At 41.7% G+C, this 18,080-nt stretch overlaps 1 protein-coding gene across 2 annotated transcripts in view; it reads right to left on the bottom strand.

Annotated features, from left to right (window-relative positions):
- ddah1 (dimethylarginine dimethylaminohydrolase 1) overlaps nt 1-18,080 on the bottom strand; it is a 90,488-nt gene that overhangs the window by 64,087 nt on the left and 8,321 nt on the right. The window contains exons 1-2 of one of the 2 annotated variants that reach the window (XM_015971019.3): nt 12,980-13,115; nt 12,569-12,896 (exon numbers count right to left, since the gene is read on the bottom strand). In XM_015971019.3, the coding sequence (XP_015826505.1) occupies nt 12,569-12,862 (294 nt within the window). In that variant the 5' untranslated portion in view covers nt 12,863-12,896; nt 12,980-13,115. Of the gene's footprint in view, nt 1-12,568; nt 12,897-12,979; nt 13,116-18,080 lie in introns of those variants that run through there. The other variant, XM_015971022.3, reaches the window with a different exon arrangement.

The raw sequence follows: 18,080 nt of genomic DNA on the forward strand, positions 1-18,080 counted from the left end.
AAGAGAGAGAGAGACAGAAGGAAAGAGAGAGAGAAACAGAGAGAGAGACAGAAAGGGAGAGAGAGAAAGAGAGAGAAAGAAAGAGAGAGAGAGACAGAAAGGGAGAGAGAGAGACCGAAAGGGAGAGAGAGAGAGGCAGAAAGGGAGAGAGAGAGAGAGAGAGAGAGAGACAGAGAGACAGAGAGAAGGAAAGAAAGAAAGAAAGAAAGAAAGAAAGAAAGAAAGAAAGAAAGAAAGAAAGAAAGAGAGAGAGAGAGAGAGAGACAGAAGGAAAGAGAGAGAGAAACAGAGAGAGAGAGACAGAAAGGGAGAGAGAGAAAGAGAGAGAAAGAAAGAGAGAGAGAGACAGAAAGGGAGAGAGAGACCGAAAGGGAGAGAAAGAGAGAGAGAAAGAAAGAGAGAGAGAGAGAGACAGAAAGGGAGAGAGAGAGAGGCAGAAAGGGAGAGAAAGACAGGCAGAAAGGGAGAGAGAGAGGCAGAAAGGGAGAGAGAGAGAGAGAGACAGAAAGGGAGGGAGATAGACAGAAAGGGAGAGGGAGAGAGAGAGAGAGAGAGAGAGAGAGACAGAAAGGGAGGGAGAGATAGACAGAAAGAAAGAGAGAGGGGCAGAAAGGGAGAGAGAGAGAGACAGAAAGGGAGGGAGAGTTAGACCGAAAGGGAGAGAGAGAGAGAGAGAGATAGAGGGAGAGAGATGGAAGAGTATAGATAGATTAATGTTTTCAGTGTGATGCTTGACGTGAGAACAGACTGAGTGTACATCACACCACACTGAAAGCTCAAGTCAAACAGATGAGGTAACACACACACACACACACACACACACACACACACACACTGTTCCTGCCACATATCTATTTCTTTTTCATAAAGACAATGAGAATCCTTTCATTAGCAATGAGCAATAAAAAGCAATGAAAGATTGGTATTGGTTTGTACTGGTTTCAGTTCGATCGATATATCGGATATCAGTAGCAAAGCTGATATCGAACATTCCTAGTTTTGATCTCACTAAATTTCCAGCTGTTTATACTTTTGTAGTTTATGATTTGGGTGATTTGTGTTCTAAGTTTATTAGTCTGTGTAATTTACTGTTATTCACCACCTGTCCTTCATCCACTCATATCAGCCCTCATGTAACCATCTGTGCTTCTGTGATCAAGTCTGCTGCCACTTTATGACACATCTCACTAAAGAGAAGAGATTATTTGAGAATGTTCTGTAGTGTGTCCTTTGGACGGATACACAGTTGTGCCACAATTCTGGACACATCCACAGATTACATGTAGGTGAAAAAGATGCAACAGACCTGCTTTTTCCTCAGGACCTCCAGTCTCCTCCTGACAGTCTGAGGACATTTTGACACTCAGCTGATACATACTATCTCCCACTTTTGTGGAAACTAGACACTTCAGTCTCACGTCCTGTGTCTGAGAATGCACACACGCAGTAGTCGTGCATGTGTGAGAGGAGACATGCATATTGTGCATTCGTGCGACTTCCTGCAGAGAAACTAGAAGGTAGTATTTACGCCAAAACCAGAACACTTCCAAGGAGGGCTGGCTCTAAATGACTCAAGAACATGACTTCATGATGACGTACAGTTGGTGCAGTCGCCGGACGGCATAAGCAGCACGATACTGGTGAGAGGAAGAGAATTGACGCCAGTTCTGTCAACATATACTTCACAAATATAGGTCATTCTCAAAAAATTTGCATATTGTGATTAAGTTCATTATTTTCTGTAATGTACTGATAAACATTAGACTTTCATATATATTAGATTCATTACACACAACTGAAGTAGTTCAGGCCTTTTATTGTTTCTAATATTGATGATTTTGGCATACAGCTCGTGAAAACCCAAAATTCCTATCTCAAAAAATTTGCATATCATGAAAAGGTTCTATAAACGAGCTATTAACCTAATCATCTGAATCAACTAATTAACTCTACACACCTGCAAAAGATTCCTGAGGCTTTTAAAAACTCCCAGCCTGGTTCATTACTCAAAATGGGTAAGACTGCCGACCTGACTGCTGTCCAGAAGGCCATCATTGACACCCTCAAGCAAGATGGTAAGACACAGAAAGAAATTGCTGAACGAATAGGCTGTTCCCAGAGTGCTGTATCAAGGCACCTCAGTGGGAAGTCTGTGGGAAGGAAAAAGTGTGGCAGATAATGCTGCACAACGATAAGAGGTGACCGGACCCTGAGGAAGATTGTGGAGAAGGACCGATTCCAGACCTTAGGGGACCTGCGGAAGCAGTGGACTGAGTCTGGAGTAGAAACATCCAGAGCCACCGTGTACAGGTGTGTGCAGGAAATGGGCTACAGGTGCCGCATTCCCCAGGTCAAGCCACTTTTGAACCAGAAACAGCGGCAGAAGCGCCTGACCTGGGCTACAGAGAAATAGCACTGGACTGTTGCTCAGTGGTCCAGGGTACTTTTTTCGGATGAAAGCAAATTTTGCATGTCATTCGGAAATCAAGGTGCCAGAGTCTGGAGGAAGACTGGGCAGAGGGAAATGCCAAAATGCCTGAAGTCCAGTGTCAAGTTCCCACAGTCAGTGATGGTCTGGGGTGCCATGTCAGCTGCTGGTGTTGGTCCACTGTGTTTTATCAACGGCAGGGTCAATGCAGCTAGCTATCAGGAGATTTTGGAGCACTTCATGCTTCCATCTGCTGAAAAGCTTTATGGATATGAAGATTCATGGACATGACCAGTATGATGAGTGATTTACAAACAGGCAGAGAAAGCCTGAAGACGTCTAGCTTTCTGTCTGTTCTGCAGAAATGTGTTTTAATTCATTATCTAAACTGTTTTGGTGAGAATAAAGCTTGTAGGTGTTTTATTCTGCCCAGGACTTCTGTTCTGTGAACCTCCAGTGCAAAATGAACGGCACCCCCCTGAAGCCTCTAAATCACTGGACCTCTATTAAACCCACTTACTTTAACTGCTCTACAATTAGGGGTGGTGATGTCATTTCTCATATGAGAATAAAAGTGGCAGCAACAGAATACTGCTGGAAAAATAAAACACAACAAGCGAAGAGAATGATCTCCCTCTTTACTTTGGCCAAGAAGCGAATGCGCGTTTCATTTGAGAGTGCTTTTATTCAAAGCTGCATTGCAACCGGCATCCTTCATCTGAGCGATAGAATGAAGAAGGACGCTATATTAGACGCTGGGTCTGGAAAGAGAAAAAAAACTGAGATCAGATGTATTACAAAGTCTTCATTTGCATCTTTTTACTGTGTGGGTGACGGAACGAGCCCCCGCACCATGAGAACAAACATCCCAGCTCTAAAGCTGATGTTCATCCACGTACGTCACATGTCACGTGACCAGGAAGCAGAATATCCATGTGTTAGGAGATTGTTTTGGGCCGCTGCTGTAAAAAAAGTGAGGCGTGAACTGGAAAAGCTTCTGCCGATCACAATTTGACAATGGTTTATAAAAGAATGGATAACGAAACGCGCGGATTCTTCCTGATGTAAGAGGTGAGCCTACTCTTTGTTTTGGTAGTTTTAGCATTGGCATCATCATAGAGCACAGCATTCTTTGAGTCTTCAAAAAACAGTGAAAACGCTGAAAAGCGCTGGCACCAAAGGGCTTTACTGATCAGGAATGTCACTGCTTCAAATAGAATCTATTGTAGTCTATGAAGTGTTTCAGACCAGCAGTGACACACCACGCCGCTGAAGATAGGATCGGGTTCTATTTTTGCTGCAACCCACTTCTGGGATGCATTGATTTCCGCAGTTCACGTAGTGCTAGACAGTAAATCACACACTGTGATTTATGTTGTAAATGTTTCAGCACTGAGAATCAGGCCAGAGGAGAAACGAGCTTCAGACGTCAGGATTTGGAGTTTAATTTCCTGATATTTGGACAGCTCACCTCTGATTGGCCAACAGCAACACAAGCGACTCTACCACTGGCTCTATTTGCTTTGCAGCTTTAATTTTTAATCTCCGCAAATAACACAAAACTGAAGGAGTTCTGCCGTGTGGTGGATTTGCTAATGCTACTGTTTAGCTTCTTCTAGCCAAGACATTCTCGGTTGTTTCCAAAACCAACAACAGCCTTCGTCGCTGCAAGTCAAGATGGGTAGGTCCATATCTATTAAGTCAGTGGTTCCTAACCTGGGGGTCCCGACCCCCACAAGGGGGCGCCAAAGCCTCTCAGTGGGTCGCCAGGACCTCTCCACTTCAAGGGGTTAAAACTTCATTTATTACTTGTTTATAGCCTGCATTGTGCTCACATTTTTTTTCATGAGTGAAAGGTTTACTGATATTAAGACAGGAAATAATTAGTACAGAAAGAGTAACACACTTTTAAGAACATTTTGCTCAGCTCACTGTTTTATTTTCAAGTGTCAAAAGTTCATTAAAGATAGGACTGGTTGATTAATCACAGCATTTACAGTAAATAATCTAGTATAAACAGTAATATACACATTTAAGCACATTTTGCTCTGTGTATTTTTTATGTGTCAAATGTTTATTGAAAGGAATGATTGATTTATCCGTGTTTACAAGAAACAATGTGTTCAGAAAAGTAATACAAACTGTCAAGCACATTATGCTCTGTTTGGTTTTGTTAATGACGTTGTTCTGTACTGGAGCCTACTATTACTGTTATATATTAAATCAAAGCATATTAAAATGTGCTTGAACAATTTGATCATTTCTTAATACTGTTTGTACTGGAAGAGAGAATGGGAGGGGGTCGACAAAAATTTTACTGGTAAAAAAGGGGTCCCTTGGGAAAAAGGTTGGGAACCACTGTATTAAGTGACAGAGTGACGTAGATCTGTCAGGCTTTTCTAATCCTAGAGTTTCACCATCTATTTTCTATCAGACGCTAATGCAGGAGACTATTTTCATGTTCAGCCTGCATGTTTTAACTCAGAGTGACTGACTATTTTCAAAAATAATAGGTAAAAATGTTCTTTTCTCTTTAATACGTTTTTTGTCTGGAGTTAGCTTGATTGTGCTAGCTGGGATTGTGCTTTAATGCATTTGTGTAGGATGACAAATAGAGAATCTGTGGGGAAAAAGGCAAGAAAGCTTCAAGACAGGATGGCAGCAAGTATGACCTGAAGATAAGAGGTAAAAAACAGGCTTGTGTCACCCCCGCATTGTTCATAAAGTCCCAAACCACAGAACACAGAAGGAACTTTCCAACACCAAGTCAAGACTTTTCTTTAAGATAAAATCATTTCCACATCAGAGTTTTGTTTTAAATAAATACTTCAGATAGTTTCCACCTTAGGTCACATTTGAGATCTGTGCACTGAGCAAATGAGACCCTCAAATGTGTTGCGGGAGGCATAAAACACCAATTTTTACACACAAGAGGCAAAGACATGATGACTGGAACTAATCAAAAACCCAAAAAATGAAATCACCAAATGTTCTTGTCAGAAAAATAGTTTTGTAATGATAAATGTTCTGGGAGTCAGGCAGACGTAAAAACAACGATGTAGCTGATGCTGTGATCCTCGGGCCAAATACATCTGACAGGTGCTGCCACAACAATGTTGAAAACAGAAGTGAGCTTTGCATTAGTCTGTTCTACCAGGACGCCATCCAACATGGAGGAAATAACTAAACCAGCATGAGAAGAAATACTGAGGTAAATAAAAGGGACATCTCTACGTGTTCTTCATATTGCACGACTGCAGGAAATTCAGTAGGTAAAGCCCTTAAGATTAAATCTGCAACAAATATACAAACAATTTGTTGCTAATGAAGGGAATGCAGTTAAAACTTCATTTTTACCAGCAGGGTTGGCTGTCAAATGAAATCAATGGGCCTGAAGATAAAATGAAGGCTCTGAAGACTCGTTGCTTGGTGGCGACAGAGAGAGACGGGCATTGACCATAGCTGACAACCAGAGTGACGAGCAGGACTAATGACAACAGCCTGCAAGGAATATGATATTCCCTCTGGCTCTCTAACAACCAATACAGTTAAGATAGATGGTTTGTACGGGACAGGAGGGACGTTTACTGGGACTTTTGTGAAAATAAAAGAGTTGTTAGATATTTAAAAATCACAACAAGGGAAACTTTATAACCTAAAAGCTGCAGAGGTTTATCTCAGTTAGTGAAGTGGGACATCTTCTGTGTTTACAGAAATATGACGAGGTTGAATCATTCACGAGTTTTGACAAAAGCTCACATGAAAACAGTTTCAGCTGATTAGTTTTCTCAGAATTTAAATGGCAACCCGTCTTACTGCATGTTTAAAAACCTCGGAGGTTTGGCTTGTATTCATTATTATTACAAAAAATGCAAACACTGGCCTTTCACTTGTGATTTTAGATTAAATTATAACAATTTTTCCAACATGAATCTAAATTTTCTATTCCATAGATGTGATTCATGGATTTCATGAAGCATCTACAGTTTTGATTGGATGCTTATTCTTCATAATGGTTAGTAGTTTAATTTTAAACTGTTCATATCATCAAAGACCCGACGTGATCCGATGCTTTAATCTTAGTGAGATAATGACTAGCAGCAGCAATGAGATGTTACACCAGAAGCACCAGACAAGCGGTCAGACAGAGGAACAGCAACAGGAAGGGAATGTTGGATGTGGAAGGAATGTGACAGGCGGTCGGGCAAGACGCGTTCACCCCGGCCCACACGCTACTGGAAGGTTACAGTTGACTCGCCTTCCTCCCCCTCCCCGTTCACACTTGGATGTCATGTCTCCCTGAAGGAAGCGAGGTCGGTTCCGGCAGGGAAGTCATGTAAAAGCAGAGGAGGAATAAGCATCTGCTGGCTGTCTAGTCAAAACAAGGCCCCTTTGCACTGTAACTGTCTGGTTACAGTTTGGGGGCAGCTACGTGAGGCATGACCGGAAAGGGGCCCGTATGAAATGCAAACTCCAAGGACTAAACCTAAATATTACGTCTGTGAAAACATGACCTAAATATTGTGTCTGAGGAGCAGAAGTTTCCATCTCGACTTCAGACCTAAAGACACTCCCGCCATGAGAGAATTTAACACTTTTTAATGACCACCATTTTCCAGACTATGTAGAGTAAAATAGACCAGGAGTAACAGCGAACAGCGTTATGCTATTATATTAAATACATCATTGCTTTAAGCAATCACTGCAAAACAGCTGGGATGATAATAAAAAGTGACAAGTAAGGTAACCACTGCTGGCTAACTCCAACGCTGCTAACAACCTGTTCAGCTGGTGACAGAAGAGTAAATACTCAGGTTGTGTTTGAGCAGATTATGAACTGCAACACTGTTCATCCATGAAATTGCTCTTCTTACTGTTATTGCGCTAAAAAAGCACAGACTCTTGTGTTGAAAACCACTTTCACTCGTGGTTACCATCACACCTTCAGAGACGAGCTCAAAGGAAGCCTCTAAGATAGTCTTTCAGGTTATTAAGTACTACATAAAAAAATGTGTGTTTCTATGTAGGAACTCTTTTATCTGAGTCCAGCTTCATTTTAGTCTGGATTAAAAAACGGGGATTTTGAGATTCAATTCAATTTAATTCAAGTTTATTTATATAGCGCCAAATCACGACAAGAGTCATCCCAAAACACTTCACATAGTAAACATTCCAATACAGGTCAGTTCATTAAGCCAGTCAGTAAAAAGTTTCCTATGTAAGGAACCCAACAAATTGCATCAAGTCACTGACGAGTGTCAGTGACTTTACAGCAATCCTCATACTAAGCAAGCATGTAGCGACAGTGGAGAGGAAAACTCCCTTTTAACAGGAAGAAACCTCCAGAGGATCCTGGCTCAGTATAAGCAGCCATCCACCACGACTCACTGGGGATCGAGAAGACAGAGCACACACACACACACACACACACACACACACACACACACACACACACACACACACACACACACACACACACACACACACACACGCACGCACGCACACACACACACACACACACCATATATACCAAGTAGTGTTTCTATGGTTACATTGTGATTTCTTAGTAAATATTCTATTTGGTGAGAGATAAACTTTATTTTATTTATCCTAGTGAATCTATAATTAAACGGGTAAACCAGTAGTAGCACATTCAATGTCAAAGAAAGTAAAATGTTATTATCAGGAGAGGGAGAATGTTTTAGTGGTTAGCAACATTGTTCAAGCCGAGGGCCCCCTCCATGAGGGCACCACAGCTCAACAGAACATCATTATAGCTTCTTCTGGGGAGAAAAACACTTAAGAGAAAAAATAAAGTTAACAGCTGAAATAGCAGAAAATAATACAGTTAAAGAGCAAATTGTAGAAGAAAGTAGTCGAGTGTGGAAAGTGGTCAGTGTATCCTCCAGCAGTCTAAGTCTATAGCAGCATAACTACAGAGATAACTCTGGATAACCTAGCCTTTTAGATGGAGGCATGTTGGAGGCAGGGCAAGTGAGAGTCGTCTTTACCGACTGTACACTCCACCTCCCTCTACTCCCCCACTTGTCCAGATCTGGGCTAACATCAGATTTTAACCATAGGCCCTATCAAATAAAATGTTTTAAGCCGAGTTATAAAAGTAGACAAGGTGTTTGCCTCACGGACTAAAGCTGAGAGTTGGTTCCACAAGAGAGGAGCCTGATAGCTAAAAGATCTGCCTCCCATCCTATTTTTAGTCAGCTCGCAGACAGATGAAGATAAAAAGAGATCAGTTCCCTTTTCCAAAGTACTCTAATGTATAAAAAACATAGCATGTTATATTTGTGTTTCACTCAGTACATTAGCCAACTCTTGGTAAATGCTTCGGTATTATTTCGCCTCGACTTCCCAGCATGCAGATTGAACCCCCCACAGATGGCTCAGGAAGCAGAGGCAAATCTGGCATCTGATCAACCAAAAAAGGTGCTCGCTGAGCTTCACTGGCTACCCATAGCAGCCCCGAGCCAAGTCAAGTAACTACAGCTTTCTGAACGGAGTTATATATAAACATGGTCAAACAGATTTAGGCTCCTTCTCAATTACTGCTTTCTGACCAGGAGGGTTTTGTGACACTAATCATGGGGAAGTCTCATTCCAGACTGGGTCCAACTTCTTCTTCCTTGATTTTAGAACAATGTCCCAATAATGTATGACGTGAACTACTTCCAGTTACCTCCTGGCTCCTATCAGACCACCAACAGAAGCTTCTTGTTTGGGGGGTAAAAAGTCTTCAAAGCTTTTGCACCCTCATTCCGGTTTAAATTGCAGTCATCTTAAAATAAGAGCTCACCAACAATGACACTGTCCAAATCTAGAATAAAGGAGTATTAAACTATCAGATGCAGGTGAGTGATAACAAAGTGCTGCAGGTGAACAAGTGGAAGCAATGTTCTGGTTATAAACTGTTTGTACTTGATGTATGTTGTCTGTTTTTGGGCCGTACTTCTTTTATTTTGAACTTTTTTAGCTGATGTTTTGGCCAGCATTGAATCTCAATGGGATCGTTCTTGGTAAAATAAAAGTAACCAACTGAAACATATGTGGACATGTAATCAGGAGGTCTGGCAGAATTTCATGTTTATTAATGAGCAGGTACACTGAGAAACTATTTTACTTATTAATTTTGAAAATAATCAGTTACTCTGAGTTTTTCATGCAGGATAAACATGAAAATAGTCTCCTACACCTATCGTCTGCATTAGCTTCTGATTCTGAACTCTAGGATTTCAAAAGCCTGGCAGAACTACGTCACTCTAACGTCACTTGACATTCACGGACTCATCTATCTTGGCTCACGACGGGGAAGGCTGTTGTTGGTTCAGCGTCCAGGAAACAGCAAAAAATGTTTCGGCTAGTAGAAGCTAGCCATTAGCATTAGCAATGCCATCACACAGCAGAACTCCTCCAGACTTGTGGTATTTGTGGAGATAAAAGATCAACGTTGCAAAACAAAGTCAGTAGTAGAGTCATGTTGCTGTTAGCCAATCAGAGATGAGATGTCTGAATATCAGGAAATAAGCATCCAAATCCTGTCATCTGAAGCTGGTTCTCCTCCAGCTGACTTACCAAACAGGCGCGCCGGAGCTTTTTTCCCCAGAGGACGACTTTCCTACTAGAGACCACTGCAAATGTCTTAAAAATATGAGTAAAGTTGAGCTTTAAAGTTATAAAGTTGTGTCCCTGCCTAGCAATTTTCGACCAATTCTCAAGATGACTTCCTATTTTAAACATTTTTTAATTGATCAGAACCATAAAGGGTTCGCATACAGTTACAGTAGCTCCGATATAAAAAACAGCATTTGGAGAAGTCAACAAAAACATGGGAGTTTAGACAACAGCTAACGCCAAATGACCTCCACTTTATTGCTTCACGTGTTCTTGGCCATAAAAGTCCATAAGCTCTAAAAGATCCCACCCATCGAGGAACCATGGGGAAGACCTTCAGATCAGATCAGGTAACTCATTAACCTGTACTGACTTCTCATAAGGATTATAGAAAATAAGTTAAAGAGTTTCAGGCAGATCTCAGGGCCTGGTTAAAACCTGACCTGGAGAAAAAACTCCTACAACGGCAACATGTAATTAAACCCTTTTAACTTAGATAAGCACACTCCTGCACCACTTCTCCCACAGACAACTTCTCTTTTTTTTTTCTTTTTTTTTTTTTTTTACAAATTCTTATCAAAAGATTTAGAGTTTTTTCCCCTATACAGTCCAAAGGGTTTGGACAGAGTTCACGATTTCACCGGCAGCATGTGAAGCTTTTCTGATAACAAGCCCACATTTGTTTTTCCTGCAGTGGTAATGTTATGTCTTCATGACCAGACTTGTGAGCCAGTGTCATCTTGGAGCGAGCACAAACTGTTCCGATGTATGTGTTTAAATAAAGAAATAAAGCAGCGACGGAGGCAGAGAGGGAGAGATTTTAAACAAAAAAATAATAATAATAAAGATAAAAGCAGTAAATTCCATGAAGATGAGTCCGTGATTGGACATATAATTACTGTGAAAATGTTTTTAAATATAAATATAATCTGTCGCCTCTTACCTGAAAAATTGTAATCTCAATTTAGATGGTTATTTTTTTTTTATTTTTAGAGCTTTTTAAACCAACCATCACTTTAAATCAATAATAATAATAATAATAATAAATACCTCATTTGATTTAAAATAGCAATGCAGACTTGGTGTGACAGTGGCAGAGGGCTTTGGTGTCCGCCCTGTCAACAGAAGGTTGCAGGTTCAAGCCCTGCTCAGCCTGTTCATGTGTGTTTGTGTCCTTGGGCAAAACACTTCGCCCTCCTTGGCTGCAGAAGAACGCCTGTGTACAGCAGCCTTGCCTCTGTCAGTGAGCCCCAGGGAAGCTGTACAATGTAGCTCAACACCTCCAGTGTGTGAATGTGTGTGTGAATGACTGAATGTGTTGCAAAGCGCCTTGGGGGTTTGTAGAACTCCAGAAGGCGCTATATCACACACAGACCATGTAACCCATTGACCCTCTAGAGGCAGGTGTTGCAGATTAGCAACGTTAAAACCTACCTACCTGGTTACTCCACACACGTATCTCATGAGCATTTTTTAACTCAGAAGTACCCCTGAAGGACTTAGTTTTTCATCCTTTTATCAAAACTTATTTGAGCCTGAGAGGGTTAAATGAAAAGCACAATAGCAACCCATTTCTTGCAAAACAATGAACCCGCTTTATCGCATAAAAAGTGTCATGTAACAATTTTACAAACACTTCTGTGGTACCAGCATTTTTGCTCACATGCATTCATTCATCAGTGATTGATTTTAAATGATTTATGCACCTATCGCAGACTTTGCAAAGTTTTCTTCCTGGAATCTAGAGTGACAATAAAGCTAATCAACCTTTTCTGATTGGTTACAAAATCCCAGCAGAAGTGAAAGAATGTTATGTGAGCTTTGTTGGTGTGGGATTATATGTAAAAGACAAAAACCCCTGCGCCATGTGCGTCATATGTGATGATGTGAGTAGCTGAGCGGAGCTTTCCAGTCAATATCGCTGCCGCCAGTGAGGCGGGGGAACCATTTGCACCAGTGAGCCAAGTAAAGTGACTCTGATGTGGCATGACAGGGGCTTCCACTACATCCGTCATTCCCTTTGCCTCAGTACATGTCACACATGGACAGTACAACCATTTGCACTCATAATAAATCCTTTTTAGGGAATTTATGAGGAATCACAGCTTCTTTTTAAATTTAAACTTTGTCAGCTGAATTTTAGGATGCTTCATCAGCAATCTAATGCAAACAAGGCCAGAAGTTTACATTTTTATGAAGTAAAATACAAATCAAGGAAAAGAAGACACTCAAACCCTGTCAGCTTTATGTGCAGCAGTTTCATAAAATATGGATTATTAAGCAAAAATGCTGTTTGAAAGGGGCGTTGTCAAACCTGGAGCCAATTCAGCCAAACATCAACAAAATGACTAGTCTGTTTTCCACAATTAATTTGAATAAGGAGCTGACACGATCTAGTTTAAGGGGTGATATTCTGTAACATCCCTGCATCCTCCGGAGGGGAGGATGCTTTCTCCTCACATCAAACTTTTTTTTTTTTTTTTTTGGTGTAGAATCATGCTGACACATTCCTACCTCTCTCCTCCTGCTCTCAGCCCCGGGTCTAGTGATGAGCGCCGTCTCCCCGCACACCACGGCCGCGTCCTCCACGAACACGCAGTCCGGGAGCGACTCGTCCGCGGGGAGCTCCACCACTTCCAGCCCAAGCCTCGCCCTCAGGAGCTCCACGTAGGCTTCGTGCTCCCTCCGCGCCATGTCCAGGTCCACCTCCGTCGGCTGCATCCGGAGCGCCGCTCTGGTCAGGGACGCGGGGACTCCCCGCACGAGCGCGTGAGTGTAGTGTCCAAAACCTGCCATCAAACCAGCCATGTTTCCCCCCTCTTTTTTCTTGGCAAGCTCAAATCTGAGGGAGAAAAAAAAAAAGAATGAATGAAAATCACCAAGAGAGAATTCAGCGAATGAACGAGAGAAGCTGTCTCTGCTGACCCGATGCCGACTGCTCTGTCTATTTCAGTTTGTTGGGTTTTATTCTTTATTTACAGTAGCTGCCTGCTGCACTCAGTGTCAGTCAACCGAGCTCCGGTCTCCAGGCGAGCGACAGCGCACCGGTGACGCGCACCGTTCATCACGTGCAGCCAGCAGGTCTGTCGACGTTCAGCCCAACAAGTGACAGAAACGCACAGAGCTGATGGAGATCAGCGCCACGCCGGATCAGAACAGCAGAGTCTGCAATCCCAATCAAGCTTTCGCAATCTCTGTGAAATATTTAGAAATACATCTATTTCCCCAGTTTTATTTTTGTAGATTATCTCATTACCAAAACCAGGGCCGGATTTAGAAGCATTTTAGCCCATGGGCCAGAGCTACTTTGGGGGCCCTACATCCACCACACATAATCCTGAACTTTAGTAGAATATTTTCTATACCTTTTAAAACACCATCTACCTACCATCTGAAACTACAAAAGCTGCTTTTATAAGACACACTGTGCCGGCAATTCAGCGTAACGCCCGTAACACACCAGCTGCAAAGCATCGTGAAGTGGATCGCTCACGAAATTCGTGCGCTGTCCATTCCTCCTCTGTTCACATCAGGCGAGATTTTCAACGGGAGCTTCTGCTTATGCCTACTGTTTTCCAAATCCACCCACCCCACCCCCGTGTCCTTGCTGTGTGTGTGTGTGTGTGTGTGTGTGTGTGTGTGTGTGTGTGTGTGTGTGTGTGTGCGTGTGCGCGTGTGTGTGTGTGTGTGTGTGTGTGTGTGTGTGTGTGTGTGTGTGTGTGTGTGTGTGTGTGTAACCAGTTTGCCCCGCTTGCTGATATCGGAAACTGCACTGATCCTGCTGCTGTGTGTTTGTTTGTATTCACATTTATTAACCCTCCCACTGTCTTTATGGGTGATCCCACGAGGAAAGTTGACCATTGAGCAGGGTTGATCGTTTATCCCTTGAGGTCCACGTGGCAGGGGTGAGGTGGTGCTTACTCATCACCCCTGCCACACGGACCCAAGTGATAAACCATCAACCCTGCTCAATGGTCAACTTTCCTCGCGGATCACACCCATTAGGACAGTGGGAGGGTTAAATCCATCTTTTGCTGTTAAAACTGCATCTAAAGTTATGGAAACGCTGTGTTTCTCTGCAGGAGCGTGTGTGTGTGTGTGTGTGTGTGTGTGTGTGTGTGTGTGTGTGTGTGTGTGTGTGTGTGTGTGTGTGTGTGTGTGTCTGTGTGTGTGTGTGTGTGTGTGTGTGTGTGTGTGTGTGTGTGTGTGTTCATTTTCATCTCTGTGTTTAGATACACAAAAATTATTACATTTATCATTTGCAGTGTTTTATTTTGAAATGTATCTTTTATTTTGTTTAATTTACCACCCTGTCTCTTCTGCTTTGGTTTGACTTCCTGTCAGAGTTGACGCGGCTCATGAAAAACATTAGAGCTCTGTTATGGTCACCAGCCTGATGATGGTGTGTGTGTGGAATGTTATTATCAGAACCAGCGGATCCGATGAAGCAGTTAGTTCAGAGTGGGAGTGACTGTTTCACTCTAAACTTTAGTAGATTTCTAACACACATGAAACGCCATCTGTCAGTCGACGTACCCCAGGGGAAGCCTCCGATCAGATCCAGAATGTCGAGGTCCTCTTGGACCTTCTTTGGAAACGAAGCCAGTAGAAAAGCAGCAGTGCCGACCAAACTAGTCTTGGAATGCTTCCAGGTCACGACAGGTTATCACTGGTGTCTCCGAGACCCTGAAGGGGTCGTGAGGTTCAGCTTTTATTCTGAAGGAACCGTTGCAGTCAGGTGTAACTTGCAACAGATTTTATCCAGCTTGTTGAGGTTCTTTATGGCTGAAGAGGAAGTCCGGATGGCCTGTCCGAGACTACTCTAGAACGCTTGAACTAAAGAAAAGGTGGCGTGGAATAGTTTTTATAATTGTCATATTTTGGTTTACTGGTGAATCAGAATTTGACATGCAAAAGAGGGTTTATACAAACACCACAGATAACCACGCCCCACGCCAGAAGCGAAGGTTCTGATTGGGTCAGACAAAAGGAAATGTGTCGTGTGACTTTAGCATTACGTGTCATCCGTGTCTAGTGCAAATGTCCAGGATTATAATAACTTGTAAAATACTACTGATCACAGGATTATAATATCAAGTAATAACATTGTTATTTCACAGATTGATTGAACATTGAGCTCACATTATTATTGGTAATTAACAAAGTTGTTGATTATGGGTTTATCAAAATAGTCCTTGTCTTCGCTGTAACAGATGTGAAGCAGTTCAGATGAGCAGAGTGCATGAAAGACCTTGGCCACTATCTCATATAGATATAGACTTTATGCAGCAGCAGATCATGACCTTTAGGTCAAAAACAGGACATTCATGATGCTACAACACCATACCTCTAAAACCAACTGGTAAGCTTAATCCTCCCCCAGATAACCCCGTCTGGTCAGAACCAGATCAGTTCCTGCAGTGAACCCTACTCCCTGGTTTAATGACAGCCTTCGCAGCCTGAAGAGCCAGTGCAGAAAAATTGAGCATTTGTGGAAGAAAACCTATCTCCACGTCCATTTGCTGCACCTAAAGGATCTTCTGACATCCTTTAACTCTGCAGTCAGTGACGCAAGGGTTTCCTATTTCTCCAACCTGGTGTCCCAGAGCAAAGGGAACCCCAAGGTGCTGTTTAACACCATCAGCAGCATCGTCTCTCCTGCCTCTCCTACAGCCTCCATCCACTCTGTTACAGACTGTGAGAACTTTCTGTCTTTCTTTGTGGACAAAGTCAATAAGGTTAGATCTAGCATCTCTCCTTCAGCCTTATCGCCGCCTCTCCCGACTCCAACCAGGCCCATCATCCTAGATAGCTTTGCTCCTATTTCTTTGCCTGAGTTAACCAAACTAGTTAACTCTATGAAGACCTCTGCATGCCCCCTCGACATCTTACCCTCATCTTTGTTTAAAAGTGCTTTTCAGTCTATCGGTCCCAGCGTGTTCTCTATTATTAATGCTTCTCTGGTTTCTGGTTAGGTCCCTGCTTACTTTAAGAACGCTGTAATCCACCCGCTTCTTAAAAAACCGAGTCTCGACCCCTCTCTCCATAGCAGCTTCAGACCCATCTCCAAACTTCCGTTCATCTCCAAGATCTTGGAAAAGGTTGTGGCTAAACAACTCACAGCTGCTCTTGATGAACATAACATCTATGATAGCTTCCAGTCAGGTTTTCGTAGAGCTCATTCTACTGAAACAGCTCTTCTTAGGGTCTCTAATGACCTTCTGACCCACAGTGATGAAGGGGACTGTTCTGTTCTGGTCCTGCTGGACCTGACTGCAGCCTTTGACACAGTTGACCATCACCTGCTACTGGAGAGGCTGAGAGACTGGGTAGGCCTATCAGGATCTGCCGGGGGGGTCATTCAGGGAAAAGTCATGGGCTTGTGACTATAACCTAATTTATGTTACTAGTTTGCAGTGTAACTGCCTTTGTACTTCAATATGCATATTTGTTCATTTAATTAAAAAAACGGCCACTTTGACATTTATACCCCACTGTCTTTTTTTTAACTATTCAGAAGAGCCCGTCCTTGCACAGTCAAAAAAGTAACTAAGTAACTTTTACTCTGACTACATTTGAAATAAGCTACTTTTTACTTTTACTTGAGTACATTTTGAGGCAGGTAATTTTACTTGTAATTGAGTAAAATTTCATGAAAGTAATTATACTTGTACTTAAGTACAACATTTTTGTACTCTTTCCACCTCTGGTTATTGCCAACAAAGGTTATGTTACAAAGTATTGAGTTGAATTTTTGTTATTGACCAAATACTTATTTTCCACCCTGATTTACAAATAAATTCTTTAAAAATCCTGCCATGTGAATTCATGGATTTTTTTTCACATTCTGTCTCTCACAGTTGAAGTGTACCTATGATGTAAATTACTGACCTCTGTCATCATTTTAAGTGGGAGAACTTGCACAATCGGTGGCTGACTAAATACTTTTTTGCCCCACTGTACATCGTTTCTAAAGTTTTAAGATATATAATGTCCTTAAATTTTAACTTAGCTGATCCTACAAAAATTGGTTTGTGGACTCCCTATATCCAGCTTTATTTATTATTCTAATAGCTCTTTTTTGCAATTTAAAAATTGAATCCAGATACGTTTTGTATGTTTTCCCCCAAATTTCCACACAATAGCTCATATAAGGCAAGCAAAGGGAAGTGTACAGTAAATAAAGGCAGCTCTTGTGAAATAAATCTCTTGTTTCGAAAAGAATAGAAATAGACTTAGATAATCTCCGTTTCACATGATCTATGTGGGACTTCCAAAGAAGTTTATCATCAATTATTACTTCTAAAAATGTAGTCTCATATACTCTTTCAATTTCATCATTATTTAGATTCAGTTTTACTTCAATATTACTCCTAATACCTCCAAACAACATAAATTTTGTTTTACTTTCATCCAGTGATAGTTTATTAAATACAAACCATCTATTTAACTTAATCAATTCTATTTCCACTGTTTTCAGTAATTCCTTTATGTTATCTCCAGAACAAAATAAGTTTGTATCATCAGCAAACATCACATATTTTAAAATATCACTAGCTGTACAAATATCATTTATATAAAGTAAAAATCACTTTGGTCCCAACACAGATCCTTGCGGAACTCCACAAGTTACTTTTCTAAGTTTAGATTTCATATTATTAATACTATTAATTACACTTTAATTAATCACACTATTACAAAGTATTGAGTATATTTACTGCATATTACAGTAAAATATTCTGTATGTGACCATATTATGGTGATCCTTGGGTCGTGATGATGGGGCCCTTTAATATTGTTGCCCAGGGTACAACAAAGTGTTAATCTGGCCCTGGCTGCAGTTCTAAAAGATCTAACAACCACAAAAACAGCGGAGTGTGCGCTGCGAGCTGGCTGCACCAGTGCGGTGCATCACCGAGGACAAAACAGGTGATGCGCTCCACTCCACAGCAGCGAAACGCACCAGGCAAAAATAAAAGACAGAACACATTAAAGGAAATGAGCCGACATGAACGATCTCGTGTTA

Source organism: Nothobranchius furzeri, chromosome 8 (assembly GCF_043380555.1).
Source record: "Nothobranchius furzeri strain GRZ-AD chromosome 8, NfurGRZ-RIMD1, whole genome shotgun sequence".
Taxonomy (NCBI): Eukaryota; Metazoa; Chordata; class Actinopteri; order Cyprinodontiformes; family Nothobranchiidae; genus Nothobranchius; species Nothobranchius furzeri.